The sequence below is a fragment of the Theropithecus gelada genome, chromosome 9 (genome assembly GCF_003255815.1).
Source record: "Theropithecus gelada isolate Dixy chromosome 9, Tgel_1.0, whole genome shotgun sequence".
Lineage (NCBI taxonomy): Eukaryota > Metazoa > Chordata > Mammalia > Primates > Cercopithecidae > Theropithecus > Theropithecus gelada.
In genome coordinates, this window is record NC_037677.1 from 74,030,142 (window position 1) to 74,046,551 (window position 16,410).

The 16,410-nt window shown below is 38.4% G+C and overlaps 1 protein-coding gene across 6 annotated transcripts in view; it reads left to right on the forward strand.

Annotated features, from left to right (window-relative positions):
- The window catches only part of ANK3 (ankyrin 3), a 707,282-nt gene that overhangs the window by 640,729 nt on the left and 50,143 nt on the right, over positions 1-16,410 (forward strand). For 4 of the 6 annotated variants that reach the window (XM_025395913.1, XM_025395911.1, XM_025395912.1 and 1 more), the window contains 7 exons: positions 5,241-5,452; positions 6,705-6,912; positions 8,299-8,395; positions 8,726-8,954; positions 9,912-10,037; positions 10,790-10,912; positions 12,911-12,992. In XM_025395913.1, coding sequence (XP_025251698.1) covers positions 5,241-5,452; positions 6,705-6,912; positions 8,299-8,395; positions 8,726-8,954; positions 9,912-10,037; positions 10,790-10,912; positions 12,911-12,992 — 1,077 coding nt within the window. Of the gene's footprint in view, positions 1-5,240; positions 5,453-6,704; positions 6,913-8,298; positions 8,396-8,725; positions 8,955-9,911; positions 10,038-10,789; positions 10,913-11,352; positions 11,380-12,910; positions 12,993-16,410 lie in introns of all 6 variants that reach the window. The other 2 variants (XM_025395909.1, XM_025395910.1) reach the window with 1 other exon arrangement.

Genomic DNA, 16,410 nt, shown 5'->3' on the forward strand with positions numbered 1-16,410 from the left:
AGCTATTTTGAAGGAGAACATAGTGACATCTTTGTAGCTGAAGTGAAAAAATATCTGCTTAGCTGATGATGATATGTTGTATAGCAATTTAAATAGATAATCAGAACTTTCTCAGCTACAGCATGAGTTATGAACTTGAGGAATCCACTCTCTTAATCAAGGAGAGGGAACTATATTTGTTCTCTATGGAAAACGTTTATCTCCTTTCAGTTACATTGAATAGGTAAAAACTCCTCCAGACTGTAAAAACTCCTAAGTAGACTGATTCTTTCCTGTTTTTCTGTAGGAAAACTTTCTTTTTAAAAATTCTGGCTGGGCCCGGTGGTTCACGCCTGTAATCCCAGCACTTTGGGAGGCTGAGGCAAGCGGATTGCCTGAGATCAGGAGTTTGAGACCAGCCTGGCCAACATGGTGAAACCCCGTCTCTACTAAAAATACAAAAATTAGCCGGGCATGGTGGCACACGCCTGTAATCCCAGCTACTTGGGAGGCTGAGGTAGGAGAAGCTTGAGCCTGGGAGGCGGAGGTTGCAGTGAGCTGAGATCGTGGCCCTGCACTCCATCCTGGCCAACAGAGAGAGACTGTGTCTCAAAACAAAACAAAACAAAATTCTTTGTTTTCTTTTCTTTTCCTACACTAGAATTTCAGTGTTTAGGTTTACAGAGGAGAAGAAGATACTTGAGGAGGCAAAAAGGAGTAAAATTCCAGTTTCTTTTTTTCTAATGGTTACCGTTTTTAATTAAAGAAGAAAATAGTTCTATAGTCATTCTTCCATTTGGGAAATCAATGTTTGATAATAAAAGTTCTGTTAGTGGCTCATTTTTAAAATCTGGGTTGAACCCTGTTTCTCTCCTAGTTGATAATTTGATCCTCCCATCTCAGAGTATAGTGGTTGATCCATAAAATGAAAAGATGATTGATCCAATTACCTAATCATTCATTTTGTCATTCTACAAATTTCTATTTGAAATAAGCCATAATCTCAGCCTCACATTATCTGATAAAGGAGGCAGAAATGTTAATAGTGAAGGGACAGTGGGACATGTGCAGTATGTATCTGAGGTATGAAAAGAGGCCTATAGGAGTAATGAACAGCAAAAACAACCCCCCATCCCCCAAAGTTTGGGAAATTTTTTCCTTTATTTTGTTAATAGGTAAAACAAGCGCAGCTATATCAACTCAAGGGTAATACTCCTTGTTCCCTACCCTCTTATCTCCCCTCCCCAATTCCATTTCCTGTTCCTCTGAGGTAACCATTGCTAACAGCCTAGGATGTTTCTTCTATGTATTTCTTATGAAAATATACAAACATGGCCTGGTGCAGTGGCTCGCACCTGTAATCCCAGCACTTTGGGAGGCCGAGGCAGGCGGATCATGAGGTCAGAGATCGAGACCATCCTGGCCAACATGGTGAAACCCCGTCTCTACTAAAAATAATGAAAATTAGCTGGACATGGTGGCGTGCACCTGTAGTCCCAGCTACTCGAGAGGCTGAGGCAGGAGAATCGCTTGAACCTGGGAGGTGGAGGTTGCAGTGAGTCGAGATTGTGCCACTGCACTCCAGCCTGGCCACAGAGCGAGACTCCATCTCAAAAACAAAAACAAACAAACAACATGCAGATTACATTTTCCCCTATAAAAGATCATCCCATGCACATTGCTGTGCATCTTGCTCAGGTGTACAGCGATTTCTGCAGGTTATACAGAGCATTCACTGTCTGCCTGGCTCCCTCCCTCCCTCCAGGTCTACCCTCTAGTGTCATATCTCAAATCATCCTGTTCAAATGAGAACCTCTCCTCCCACCCCCACCCTCCCTGGTCACATTCTATTCCCTCACCTTGATTTATGTTTTCTTCGTATTTGTTTAGTGATGTACCTACCCCTCTTTATCCCCTATTAGAATAAAATTTCCATGTGAGAGTGACTTTAATTTCCTCTCTACCCTATCTCCAGTGATTAGATCAGTGCTCTACATGGTGGTCCCTCAATAGAAACTTGGTAAATGAATGAATTGGAATCATTCTGTTTACTAACCACAGGAATGTCTAGAATATGGGTAAACTGTTACTTATGTAACCATTCCCTTATTGATAAAGATGCAAGTTCTTTCAGGCTTTAGTCTTTATAAGCAATGCTGCTGGGTGCTGTGGCTCACGCCTGTAGTCCCAACACTTGTGGGGCGAAGGCGGGGGATCACCTGAGGTCAAGAGTTTGAGACCAGCCTGGCCAACATGGTGAAACCCCGTCTCTACCAAAAATACAAAAATTAGCCGGATGTGGTGGCATGTGCCTGTAATCCCAGCTATTCAGGAGGCTGAGGCAGGAGAATCACTAGAACCAGAAAGGCAGAGGTTGCAATGAGCCGAGATCGTGCCCACTGTACTCCTGGGCGAGAAGGCGAGATCTGTCTCCAAAAAAAAAAAAAAAAGATGTCAGTAAATGGTATTGCTGGGTCCAGGGTAGGTGCATTTTCAATTTGAATAGATGATGCCCAGTTACACTGTTAAAAGATTATTGCCATTCATACCCACCTGCAATAATGAAAGCGCTTGTTTCCCTCAATTTTTCTCTGATAACAAGATGTTATTAGTGTTTCATTTTAGCTAATCCAAGAAGTGGGTGTGGAGGGAGATAGTGTCTCATTATAATTGGCATTTCCATGTAAATTATCCAGTTTGAACTTGTAATATGTTTTATTGACCATTTTTCAGCTTCTGCGAATTGCCTGTTTATAATATTTTGCTATTGTCTGTTGACTTGTTAATACATGTATCCTGTTATTAATACATTTGGTATTGGGCATATTAATCTTTTATTTGTCAGGTGTGGCTATTTTTCCAGTCTATTTTTTGTTTTTCAAGTTTACTCTTTTTGTCATGGAAATCTTTACATTTTTATGTAGTCAAATATATTACCTTTTATATTATGCTTTTAGGCTTCTGAGTTTCCAGTTTCGTATAGGAAAGTTTCCCCTAACTAAAGCTGAACCATATTTTCCTGAATTTTTTGGTAAGATTTTAATTTTTTTTTTTTTTTTTTTTTAATGGAGTCTCACTCTGTCACCCAGGATGGAATGAGTGGCGTGATCTCAGCTCACTGCAACCTTCGCTTCCTGGGTTCAAGTGATTCTCCTGTTTCAGCCCCACAAGTAGCTGGGATTACAGGCGCATGCCACCACACCCGGCTAAATTTTGTACTTTTTAGTAGAGATGGGGTTTCCCCTTGTTGACCAGGCTGGTCTTGAACTCCTGACGTCGTGATCTGCCTCGGCCTTCCAAAGTGCTGGGATTACAGGCATGGGCCACAACGCCTGGCCAGATTTTAATTTTTAAAAATAGTTGTCTCCTAAGCAAATGGAAGTTTTCATTTATATACAATAAGATGTGATTTAGCTTTGTTTTTCCAAGTAGACTTCCTATTATGTAAATACCATCTTTTAAATAAATCATCTTTCTCCCACTTATTTGAAATTTAAATATATGACCTTGATTTAAATATAACTTAAATACATAATACATATATAAAAGTAAATATATATGGATTTATATATATATGGTAACATATTTAAACTTGAATCTATTTCTTGAATCTCTGTGATTGTTCCCCAACCTATTTGTCTATTCCTATGTATAATTCTTCTATTTCTATAATGTGTGTGTTTAGCTGTTTATGGTACTTCCGAGTAAATTTTAATATCATATAAGATAAATTCTCCTTCACAAACCTACTTTTTCAAAATACTCTTGCTAATCTCAAACACTTATGCTATAAAAAAAATTTTTTTTTTTTTTGAGACGGAGTCTCACTCTGCAGCCCAGGCTGCAGTGCAGTGACTGGATCTCAGCTCACTGCAAGCTCCGCCTCCCGGGTTCACGCCATTCTTCTGCCTCAGCCTCCCGAGTAGCTGGGACTACAGGCGCCTGCCACCACGCCCAGCTAATTTTTTGTATTTTTTAGTAGAGATGGGGTTTCACCATGTTAGCCAGGATGGTCTCGAAAACATTTTTAATTTATTCCAATGAAGCCCACCAGAAGTAGGCATAAAATTTGGCTTTGAAACACACACACACACACACACACACACACACACACACACACACACACATCTGGATGCACTATGGGGGATAGACAGGAGTGAGAGAGGTGAGTTGGTTGGGCGGTGGTCTTAGCAATTAGGCAAAGCTAAAACAGGGCCTGAACACCCAGGTGACAGGAGGGTGAGCCATGTCCAAAGGAGAATCAACTGGACTTGGACTTTGACCTTTTGTAAAGTATGAAGGAAGCTGAGTCATAACTATTAGAGTGAAGGAGTGAGCAGACTGTAAACCCTTCCTAGAGTTAGGACTATGGAGGAAAGTAGTTTTGGAGGTAAACTGGAGGAAAGAAGATGTATCCATGTGTGGACAGGTTGAGTTCCATGCATGAGAGCCATCAGTAGACACGAAGAAATTGGTGATGATGATGCTAAACATTTGGATAACTTTAAACTATTTGAAAGATGTTTTTAAATGAAGTTCTGGAGCTTTCAGGCATACTTAAACTCTTATTCACTTTCTTATGAGGCCTCACTTTTTTTTTTTTCCTAACTCATTTCTACTTTTGGCAGCTTGGTGGCAAAGTGTTGTAAATTCCCACTCTTGTTCTTGAAAACTGGGAATTTATCCACAGGTGGTAAAATGTCAGCTCTTGAAGATGTTTGTTCCCACTCAGTAAAAATATTTTCTACAAATACTTACATTAATAGTTTTATAATATTTTTGCAAAACCCAGTATTTTATGGTCACTGCCATTTTCTCTTTATCATAAAAACTGTTTAGGCTATGGAGTATAAATGATTTTGTCTATTAAAATGATGTATCGTCTGGGCCCAGTGGCTCACGCCTGTAATCCCAGCACTTTGGGAGGCCGAGGCGGGCAGATCACCAGAAGTTGGGAGTTCAAGACCATCCTGGACAATATGGAGAAACCCTGTCTCTACTGAAAATACAAAATTAGCTGGTGTAGAGGCGCATGCCTGTAATCCCAGCTACTCGGGAGGCTGAGGCAGGAGAATTGCTTGAACCAGGGAGGCAGAGGTTGTGGTGAGCCAAGATCATGCGATTGCACTCCAGCCTGGGCAACAAGAGTGAAACTCCATCTCAAAATAAATAAATAAATAAATAAATAAGCATCATTTTGACTTAAGGTATGTTGTAGATATGCTTATTCTCATGGCATTTTCTTTCATTTGTCTTTTCAGAACTTGATAGCCCAGAAGAGTTAGGGAAAAAGCGTATCTGCAGGATTATCACGAAAGATTTCCCCCAGTATTTTGCAGTGGTTTCACGGATTAAGCAAGAAAGCAACCAGATTGGTCCTGAAGGTGGCATTCTGAGCAGCACCACAGTGCCCCTTGTTCAAGCATCTTTCCCAGAGGGTGCCCTAACTAAAAGAATTCGAGTGGGCCTCCAGGTAATGTTCACAAAAAGTTGTTTCCCTCAGTATGTGCAGAGAGCATGTGAGTGCATGTTTTGCTCTGGAAATAGTTATTCTAACTCATCCTTAATGATACTGCTAATTAGGCCATTTGGGGAATCATTTACTTATTTCAAATAAAAAGCACCAAGTATAAAGTTAGCTTACTGGCTTGTTAAATAAGATACATATTTTAGGGTTGTTCTGTTTAAAAGTCTCAGTTGGTTTCTGATGAAAAATAATGTTTTCAATCATAGGTTATTGGTCTCAGTATGTGGAACAACATACCAAGCCATGGTTTATGATAGGCCACATCATAAAAATCACTTAGAGTGAAGCCTGCAAGCTTTAGTGTTTTCATTTGATTGAAGTAAATCATAAATACTGGGTTTTATCCAAACCAATTGGAACTTGATTTGGTTTGGAAAGTTGACTGGAAATCTTGGAAAAAAAAGATTTTTCTTATATTTATTTCAGCTAGACCTTAGTTCTTTTTTTCCTTACTGAATAAGGAAAATGAACTAAAGTAACTTAATTGATATTATTAATATCGTAACTAATAGTTTAACTGAAGGTTCTGCTCTTCTCGTGGGCTGGACTCCCCTGCCCAATGGAGTTACTGGGTTTTGTTTGTCTGTTTTGAGCCAAGCACACTGAAGTCCTGAAATGACCTTGATTAAGTACTTAGCCCTAATGAGACCACCTTACATTTCAGGGGTATGAAGCTCCCTTCACCTGCCTCCCATATCAAGTTATTTTACCAAATAGAAAAGAAACCAAATGGTAGAAGAGAGGCTTAGTCAACTAGAATTGAAATCTTTTGAAATTTTGAATGCCTTTTTGTTATTAACTCTGAAAGCCTCAGTTTTTATGTGGGTATGAGTTGCCTTTATGAGGTTTTACTGAGTGTCCTGCATAGGCTTAAAATATACTGGACTCAGCATTTATTGTCCTTTGATCTGGACTAGACTAAGAAATTTGTATGCCATGAGACTGGATACCCTCTCTTTCCTGCAAGCCAGTGCTATTTGTGTTCTACTGGGGAAATACTCAGACTGACCAGTTCCTGTCCTAGTGTTTGGTTTTGTTTATTCATGCTTTCCTAAAATAGTAAGAAAGGTTAAAAAAGACATGGGGTTTTTTTTGGTTGTCTGTTTTTTGTTTTTTCCCTTCTCACTTAAAAAGTAAACTTCCTGAATGGGGGGTGGGGGGAAGTCACTTTCATTTAAAGTCCTTTTTCTGTCTCTAGGCCCAGCCTGTTCCAGAAGAAATTGTGAAAAAGATCCTTGGAAACAAAGCAACGTTTAGCCCAATTGTCACTGTGGAACCAAGAAGAAGGAAATTCCATAAACCAATCACAATGACCATTCCGGTGCCCCCGCCCTCAGGAGAAGGTGTATCCAATGGATACAAAGGGGACAGTACACCCAATCTGCGTCTTCTCTGTAGCATTACAGGTTTGGTTAAGTCACTGCTGTACTTCCTATTGATTCCAAAGATTCTGTACAAAGACATAAAACCTTTGAAATGTCCATGCCAACATTATAAGAGAAAATAAAAGAAGAAAACATTTTACTTGTCCATCACCTCATCCCTGGTTTCCCAAGGATCATTTCTTTAAGATCCTGGTCTCATGACTCATTTAAAATTTAGCGATAGCATCTTTCCTATTAAGGTTAGCATTAGTAGACATATCATTGAATCTCCTGGGGCATCTAGGTAATTTCTAGATTCAATCTAGGTAATTTCTTGGTGACCTAGACAGCGTTAATGGACCTAGCAACATACTTTAAACTACAAGGAAATTGGGTGGACTTTGGGAAAAATACATGTCCCACAGAGCACTAGTAATAGGAAAATGTTGAGTACATGGTTATTCTCACCTACTGTACTCCTCACCAGTGTAATCCGAGAGTTTAAACATTCAGGGCTCAGAAGAACACATTTTGTGATAAGCACCTGGAATCCAGAGCTCCATTCATCCTTTGATTATCCTAATCTGATTTTTAACTGCAATTGCAAGATTATTAAAGATAGGCTTTGTTTTGTTCTTCTTTTGTTCTCCAAAGAGTAATTTTAATGGCTGATGCTCCTTTTTACCCTCGGTAATTAATCGTACAGAATGCCGTGTACAGACTGAGCTGTTTCTTAACTTTGGTAGTTCTTACCTTTTTAAAGAGTAAGAGGCTGGGCGTGGTGGCTCACGCCTGTAATCCCAGCACCTCGGGAAGCCAAGGCGGGCGGATCACCTGAGGTCAGGAGTTTGAGACCAGCCTGGCCAACATGATGAAACCCCGTCTCTACTAAAAATACAAAACTTAGCTGGGCGTGGTGGCGGGCGCCTGTAATCCCAGCTACTGGGGAGGCTGAGGCAGGAGAATCACTTGAACCCAGGAGGTGGAGGTTGCAGTGAACTGAGATCGTACCATTGCACTCCAGTCTTGGCAACAAGAGCGAGACTCCGTCTCAAAAAAAAAAAAAAAAAAAGAGTAAGACACTTAATTATCCATCTGAAACAACAAATCTTTGCACTTACACATTGCATTTATAAAATACACTTATAAATTGTGGCTGCTCCAAGTTTAAGCCATTCATTAGTACCCAGACAAAAAACAAGGAATTTTTTTAAATTTAATAACATCTTACAAGGAAATCACAATAAGCCTGGTAAAAGTATAGACGGAGAGTAGAGAGGAAAACTACCTTTAGTACACACTATTAAACTGAAGGTGCTGAAGTTTTGCCAGTTTGTAGCTATGCAGAAAGAAGAACAGGAGATGATGAAAATTTTACGAGGAGCATCTCCCATGATAAAGTCAACGTGTCTATTGTTGTTCTCTCAGGGGGCACTTCGCCTGCTCAGTGGGAAGACATCACAGGAACAACTCCTTTGACGTTTATAAAAGACTGTGTCTCTTTTACAACCAATGTTTCAGCCAGGTATGGAAATAAAGGATTCCAAAAAGCAGTAAGGAATTCGTTTTTATTACCTTTTGGAAAGTAAAAATTGTTGTGTTCAATACTAAAAAAACAATGTTGTGAGGAAAAAAAAAATTCTTAGTATTTGCTTATCAAAATTATCCTCAAATGACAAACACAGGGTTTCTGTGTTTGATACATGGAAAAAAAATCTTTGCTATTTAAATGAACAAGTTAATCACATTTTGGGTTAGTTCCTTTGTATATTCTGATTTTTTAAATTGTGAGTCTTTTTAAGATTTGGCTTTTAAATGGCCACATTTTCATACTTCTGTTTTTCATTTTGCTCAGATTTTGGCTTGCAGACTGCCATCAAGTTTTAGAAACTGTGGGGTTAGCCACGCAACTGTACAGAGAATTGATATGTGTTCCATATATGGCCAAGTTTGTTGTTTTTGCCAAAATGAATGATCCTGTAGAATCTTCCTTGCGATGTTTCTGCATGACAGATGACAAAGTGGACAAAACTTTAGAGCAACAAGAGAATTTTGAGGAAGTCGCAAGAAGCAAAGATATTGAGGTACCTTGTTCACAAAAACAAGTTCATTTCATTACATGAGATGGGGTTTTATTTTGTGGCCTTAATAGCACTTACTATAAAATACCAAGTGCATTATTAATTTTACTTTTACTTTAAAAAATGTGATATAGATTAATACTCAAATTTTTTTTATCTTTTTTTTTGAGACAGAGCCTTGCTCTATTGCCCAGGCTGGAGTGCAGTGGCGCAGTTTTAGCTTACTGCAACCTCCGCCTCCTGGGTTCAAACAATTCTCCTGCCTCAGCCTCCCAAGTAGCTGGGATTACAGGTGCCTGCCACCATACCCAGCTAATTTTGTGTATTTTTAGTAGAAATGAGGTTTTGCCATGTTAGCCAGGCTGGTCTCAAACTCCTGATCTCGTGATCCACCTGCCTTGGCCTCCCAAAGCATTGGCATTATATGAGTCACCACGCCCGGCCAATACTCAAATTATTTTAAGTGTCTTTGATGCTGTCTTAACTGGTTAAAACATAGTACTAATGAATTTAAGTTATGGTCTCCATTTTTTTGTGGCCACTTGAGTTACCTACTTTCCAGAATCACTGTTTATACACATTACTATGATTTTCCTTTTTCAAACCCAGTGAACATGTAAGGATCTAACAGTCCAAAAAAAAAAAAGAGATAGCTTTCAAAATCTGTACAAATAAGTGATTGATGTCAGGCACATTATTAAATATTTTTAAAGTTGCCAGAATAAAAATAAATGTATAATTCTGTTCTGTATATGTCCATGCTATGGATTCCAATTACAATTGGTGAATTGTAAGCACACAACATTATTTTTATTGCAAATAGCACCACAGAAGTAACTGCCTAACAGAGACAAATGTGACATAGTATCATGTCAGTCTTTTCATGTTATGTGACATAAAATCTCAAAATATTTCAAACTCAGATTAACATTAAATCATTTATTTCTTTTACTCTAAAAGGTTCTGGAAGGAAAACCTATTTATGTTGATTGTTATGGAAATTTGGCCCCACTTACCAAAGGAGGACAGCAACTTGTTTTTAACTTTTATGCTTTCAAAGAAAATAGACTGCCATTTTCCATCAAGGTAAATCGTCTTTAACAGAGAATCTGTGAATTATGGGGGAAAAAATACTCTTAGAGAATAAAAATAAAAGGTTTTAATGACTTATTTAATTTGTAATATCCCATCAAATCTGAACTCATAAGGTCAGATTTTTGTTCTGCTTCTACCAGAGTATACTTTCAAACCAGTAAAGCTTTATAACTGGTAAAAAGGATCTTTATTTTTCAAAGAGTTCAATAACATTTATGTTTAAGCAAACATTTGTAAAACCAAACAATCTAGAGTAACACAATGTATTATTTCTGGTTAATATTCAGTAATTAAATAATGGATGAAATGCAAATTCAGTATTCAAGTTTCATTTTCATTTCTGGTAGAGACCAGGGACATTCTAGAGGGATCTTCTTTCTCCAAGAATAAAAGGAGATAGGAAAATTGTTTTATCATTATTATTTGCTGTTACTGTTGCAAAAGCTGGAGCTTTCAGGAAAAAAAAAACTGTTAGAAGGAAAATGTACATAACTCAGATTATATTATGAATTATCAGGATTAGATCATCAGACACAACAATCCTGCGTTTAGGAATCGGGCATCTAACTCTTGCTGAGTTCAGATGTGACCGCCCCATTTGCTTCATAATTGTAATCGTCTTTTCCCTTTACCTTTCCTGCCTCTCATAGGGCTTGTTAAAACAAACATACTTAACTCTTATACAGGTAAAAATCCTCAGATAAGTCTCATTCTATAACCATCAACTACCAAAATTCTTCTAGATTAGAGACACCAGCCAAGAGCCCTGTGGTCGTCTGTCTTTTCTGAAAGAACCAAAGACAACAAAAGGACTGCCTCAGACAGCAGTTTGCAACTTAAATATCACTCTGCCAGCACATAAAAAGGTATCTTCTAGTACTGCTTTAAATCATCTTTCCCTGGTCTTGAAGAAGTGGGCCTTTGGTATGCAATTAAGGAATGCTTTGTAACATGAATAAAGCTCTTAAAACTGAAGTTGTATTAGTCTCCTCGTGTAGATTGCCTAAGTCTTGTTAATGTGGTGTCAAATTCTTACAGTTTGTATGATGGAGTCTTCTCTGTTTATCGCTTTTGCTTCTGCTGGTAGCGCATAGATTTTTATGCTTTCAAATAATGTCATATGTTAATTTGCCATGGATGTACAGTTCTTGATATTTTTTGTTGGCTTTTTTTTTTTTATTTGCTTTGCTTTCTAAATCAGCTTGCATTTGTGCTCCCTACTCAGTCCTTTTCATATCCTGATATTCTTTTCCCTGCTGTCCATTATAATATTCCTTGTCTCTGCAATGCATCTTGGAACCAAAAGGAGACAGAGTCAGATCAAGATGATGAGGTAATATAAACACTTCTGCTTTTATTCTATCAGAAGTAGAATAGAAATTGTATGACAGAAGTTGCAGAGGGCTAAAGTGTGGGAAACATATAAATTATATTTTTGCAGGTCTTAAGTAGGTAAAAGGGTATATATTTTTCTTAAATGGTTCACTCTTCTTCCACACGTACTTAAGAGTATTTAAATATATTCAACCAAATTATAATACAGCTAATGATTTAGAAACTAAAGTTCTTTAAACATTTTTAAATGTGATAGATTGGCATGTATAAATAAACATTAAAATTTTTTTTAGACAAGTCAAGTGCAATAGTGAGAAAGGGGGAAAGAGTAGGACCAGGAAGTCTATCTATGACTGACTGTGAACAGTCAATTGAGATAACCCACTACCTTTGGACCTGCCAAATAGACATTTTGCAAAAGTTTCATGTGCCTATTTTACTATCAACTATATCCTACTATCCAGCATGTTATAACATTTAAATCAAGATCACGTTGAATATGTGCAATTTTATTGTACAAATAACTTATGTTGTATGTGATATAAAATATTTGCTTACTAGCTATTGATAAATCTTTGATATTCTCACTAAAGAAATTTATCTTGACCTTTTTTTAAGAATATAGTTCAACCAAGTTGCCTCCTAATGTTTCTCTAAGTTATATGACAATTAGATTTTTAAATCCCACTCAATAGTAATAAATAGAATCAAGTAGCCTTAGGACTCAGTAATAGTACCTCTGGCCAGGCGCGGTGGCTCACGCCTGTAATCCTAGCACTTTGGGAGATCGAGGCGGGGGTGGGGTGGGGGAATCACCTGAGGTCGGGAGTTCGACACCAGCCTAGCCAACATGGCGAAACCCCGTCTCTACTAAAAATACAAAAATTAGCTGGACGTGGTGCTGCATGCCTGTAATCCCATCTACTCAGGAGGCTGAGGCAGAATTGCTTGACCCCAGGAGGCGGAGGTTGCAGTGAGCTGAGATCTGGCCGCTGTACTCTAGCCTGGGTGACAAGAGCAAGACTCCGTCCCTACCCCGCTCCGCCCCCTGCCCCCCCCCAAAAAAATGTACTTCTAACAAAACCATTCATCTGTTTTCAATCTCCTCATCTACACTTTATGCCTATTAACGTACAGAAACCCCAGCAGTAATTGGAATAATAAACTTTGTGTGCCTTTCTCCCTTGAATGTACTCACATAGAGTGAGTGTACTTTGTGATATATGTGCTTTCGATATGAACAGATCCAGGAAAATTTACTGCTCAGCATCAGAAGTCTCTGTAATGCTTGTCTTTTACTTGTACTTCCCTGTAGTCTGCTGTGTTGGTGCTCTTAAATTTGCCAAATAACGATTTTGGTTAAGACACGGGGGGTGGGGCTATAAAATCCCAGTAGGAAATCAACATTTCCTAAGAAGGAAAATAAACAACTTATCAACATGCCATCCTACAAAATGTTTTAAAACTGTGAAGATGTCACAGGGAAGCTGGAAATAGAGTTGCCTTTTTTTTTTTTTTTTCCTTTTCAGATTGAGAAAACAGATAGACGACAGAGCTTCGCATCCTTAGCTTTACGTAAGCGCTACAGCTACTTGACTGAGCCTGGAATGAGTGAGTTTCCTAACACATTTACTAATCTATGTGGATTTTCATAAGAAGAGACATTTTTTCTATACAAAGCAAATTTTATCATTTGGAAAGTCAATGGTAAAAGAAAAATTGCCTGCAGGAAAACCCTATCATACAAACCTAAGTAATATTTTGTGCCTAGTTGAAGATGCGAGGTAAACACACCCCTAGCTCATACTTCAAAACAGTTTTTAAAGCCATTACCTATTTTTAAATTAGAAATATCTATTACTTTTATTTTAACACCTTGATTTTTACTTTAACTATGCTAGGAGATAAATATGAAAGTTGCTTTAGATCTATGCTCAGATGAAAAAAAATTACTCATATTTGGAATGGTAGAAAAATGATACTTTGTCATCTCATTTTTCTCAGTATAGATAGGTTGTCATATCCTAGTCCCGATTCTTTTTCTTCCTACTTTGCAAGAATCACATCTCCTTGCCTTCTTGAGGTAGCACTTCTTTACAGGTTTCTTCTTTCCGCCCTCCCTCACTCTCACTTCCTCTCCTCCTGTCCTTTATTAAAATATCGGTGCTAAGGCTGGTCTTCACTAGACCAGTTAGGCCCTTTCCTTTTCTCAATGATTGTTTTCATTCATTGTTAGCTGGCATGCACTTATGAAGATATAGATTCATTCAGTCATATCTGTTTATATATTCTCTCTCTCTCTCTCTCTGCCTCCTCTTCCCTTTCCTTCCCTCATCCTTGTAATCATCACCTCTGATGATCTCTACAGCCCTCAAGATAACACCCTCCACCAGCAGGGAACTAAGAGTACTGAGCACAGCACTGTATTTGACTGACATATTGGTGCCACTTTAACCATTCTCCTCATTCTAAATGAGAGGAAATTATACAAAAATTATTTTTTAATTAGTTTCCCATTGACACAGTTTCTTAAGTTCAAGGAGGTTTGGAAATTTGCCAGTAAGAGTCACAACTTTGGCTTTTCCCACCTTTTCTGAAGTCTTGTTTTTGTGGGCCAACAGCGTAGCATATAAGATCTGCGGCAGGACACTACTGCGCTACTTAGTTGAGATGGTCTTAGCATTATCTTCTGGAGCCTAGCCCCTTGTCTATTAGAGAAGTTTTTATATTCAAATACAAAATGGAGAATATAAGAGAAATGAAAGAAACCTACCACATTCAAGAACGTTTCCTCAGATCTCAGTTCTCCTCTAGCAGAAATGTCTAAATCCTCCCAGAAACATAAGGGCTGAAATTAACTCATATTATGCTACAGAGCAGAAAAGGGGTGTGTGTGTGTGTGTGTGTGTGTGTGTGTGTGTGTGTGTGTGTGTGTGTAGCTAGANGTGTGTGTGTGTGTGTGTGTGTGTGTGTGTGTGTGTGTGTGTGTGTGTGTGTGTAGCTAGATGGTTTCCAGTAGAACTGGAATACATTGAGGAGGTTTTCTTTGGAATACTGTTTTCCCAGAGAGCCTCAGTGGGTAATTGGTTAAGACCCCGTAGGCAACATTGTTAACCTTTGGACAGGATCAATGGACCAGCTGCTTTAGGTCGGAGGCCCCTTCAGGCAGGTGAGTTTCCATCTGATTCTGGTCACTAAGGCCAAGTCCATTGAATGTTTCCCACTTATCATAGTGTTACAGATTAGATCCAGCTAAGACGTATACAGCTTGTGTTCCCGGACTTTTGGTAGAAGAGGAGGGAACTCTTCTGTTTTATGAAAGGGTACATAAGCGTGGTAAACAAGGAAATGAATAGGAATAGGAAGTGACTAAAAGAAAACTAAGTCTCAAAACTGGTGTTATGAGAACTCCAAGTGAATGCCACTTTTCCCTCACCATGCTGCCTTTCCAACCCCTTCCCCCCCAGGAAAAAGATTCTGGATTAGTTCAGTGCCTGACATCCAGAAATTCCCTGTTATAAAGGGATCCCAAAACATATGTCTTTAAAGCATAAAACGTGTAACAGATTGGTAGGTTGGTCATTCCTTGCAAAGTATAAAACCATAGACATGGTTCAAAAGACTTCTTTGCCTGATAGAGCCAGCCTTCAGTGGTAAAGGACACATGCTTTGTCAGTGTCTGATAGTTACAAAAATAAATGCTTGTGAGACACAGACTAAGCTCAAATCATTGAATTGAGGGAATCCCCGAACCTTCCATTTGCAGCGTGGCATTTCCAAAAGAGTTCAGCAGTATAATATTGAGAATTATGGCAAGAAGGGGTAATGAATAGGCGAGTTTTTCCTTAGTTCTTCCACTTTCTTTAGAATAATATGTAAGCCTAGGAAAGGATATGTTCGAAATGTTTGAATTTAAATGTACACTAGGAATGAACATCTTCACCCTTGTGGGAGTGCCGCTAATCCAAGGACTGGATTGTAGCAATGGCACGGGCACCGCATGAAGAACAACATAAAAGCTGAAGCAGATTCTCATTTTCTCTTTGAGTTTCACTATTCTGAACCAGGGCTTTCTTGGAGCAAAGCTGTATTCAACTTTGATGTAGAACATTAGCCTTTGGCAGGCCTTGCAAATCTCTGTGACCAGCTTGGTTTGTTTGAGTTGTAGAAGCAGAGAGGACCAAGCATGTGTTTGTGCTCCCCAGCAAGTGTGCTTCCTTCATTTGTGCGTTTCTTGCTCCATTGCCAGAAGAAATGCTGGTATTACTATATCCATTCTTCCTAGTGGCAGGTCTACCTCATGACTGCTTCGGTGTTTGTGATATCCATGAGTCCCATGAATATTATGGGAAGGCACCAGAACTGGTCCCTTTGAAATTGATAAGCATATATACACACACCCCACATATCCTACTGTAGGTACTTAAATATGGGGTGTTAAAAATACAAATGTACTTTTTAGATGTCCCCCATGACAGCTTTTGAAAATTAAATGTAGATTAGGTTATGAAAAAATATCTGAGATAAACTATATGCTTTTATCCATAATGAAGAGTTACAGACGTGGACATATTTAGTTGCAGGTGATTTTATAATGTGCAGTAGAAAATATTTTCCTAAAATCTCAAAAGGTACCAAGACTTCATATCTCATGGAAAAAGTGTACTCTTCTTTCTAAATGCCCTCATGAAAATATCTTTTAAAGGTTATATATTGTGCATAATATGGCATAGGAATTGTATTACTTCATTGGCTTGTTTGCCATGATATATTGTGCATGATAAAATGTTTTCAGTTGCTTTGCTTGCTTATGGTAACCATGAACCATATTTTCTGTTTTTTTTTCTTTGTGTGTGTATATGTACACATGCATTTTAAAGTCATTTCATATTATGTTTTCTTTTCCCCTCATCAAAAGGAATATACTGCATGGAAAAGATAAATGCAAACATTCCTTTTCTTTGTTTGTTTGTTTGTTTGTTTAATTCTGACTCAGAAAACTTCTTGCTCTTATTGGCTTTTTATGGGT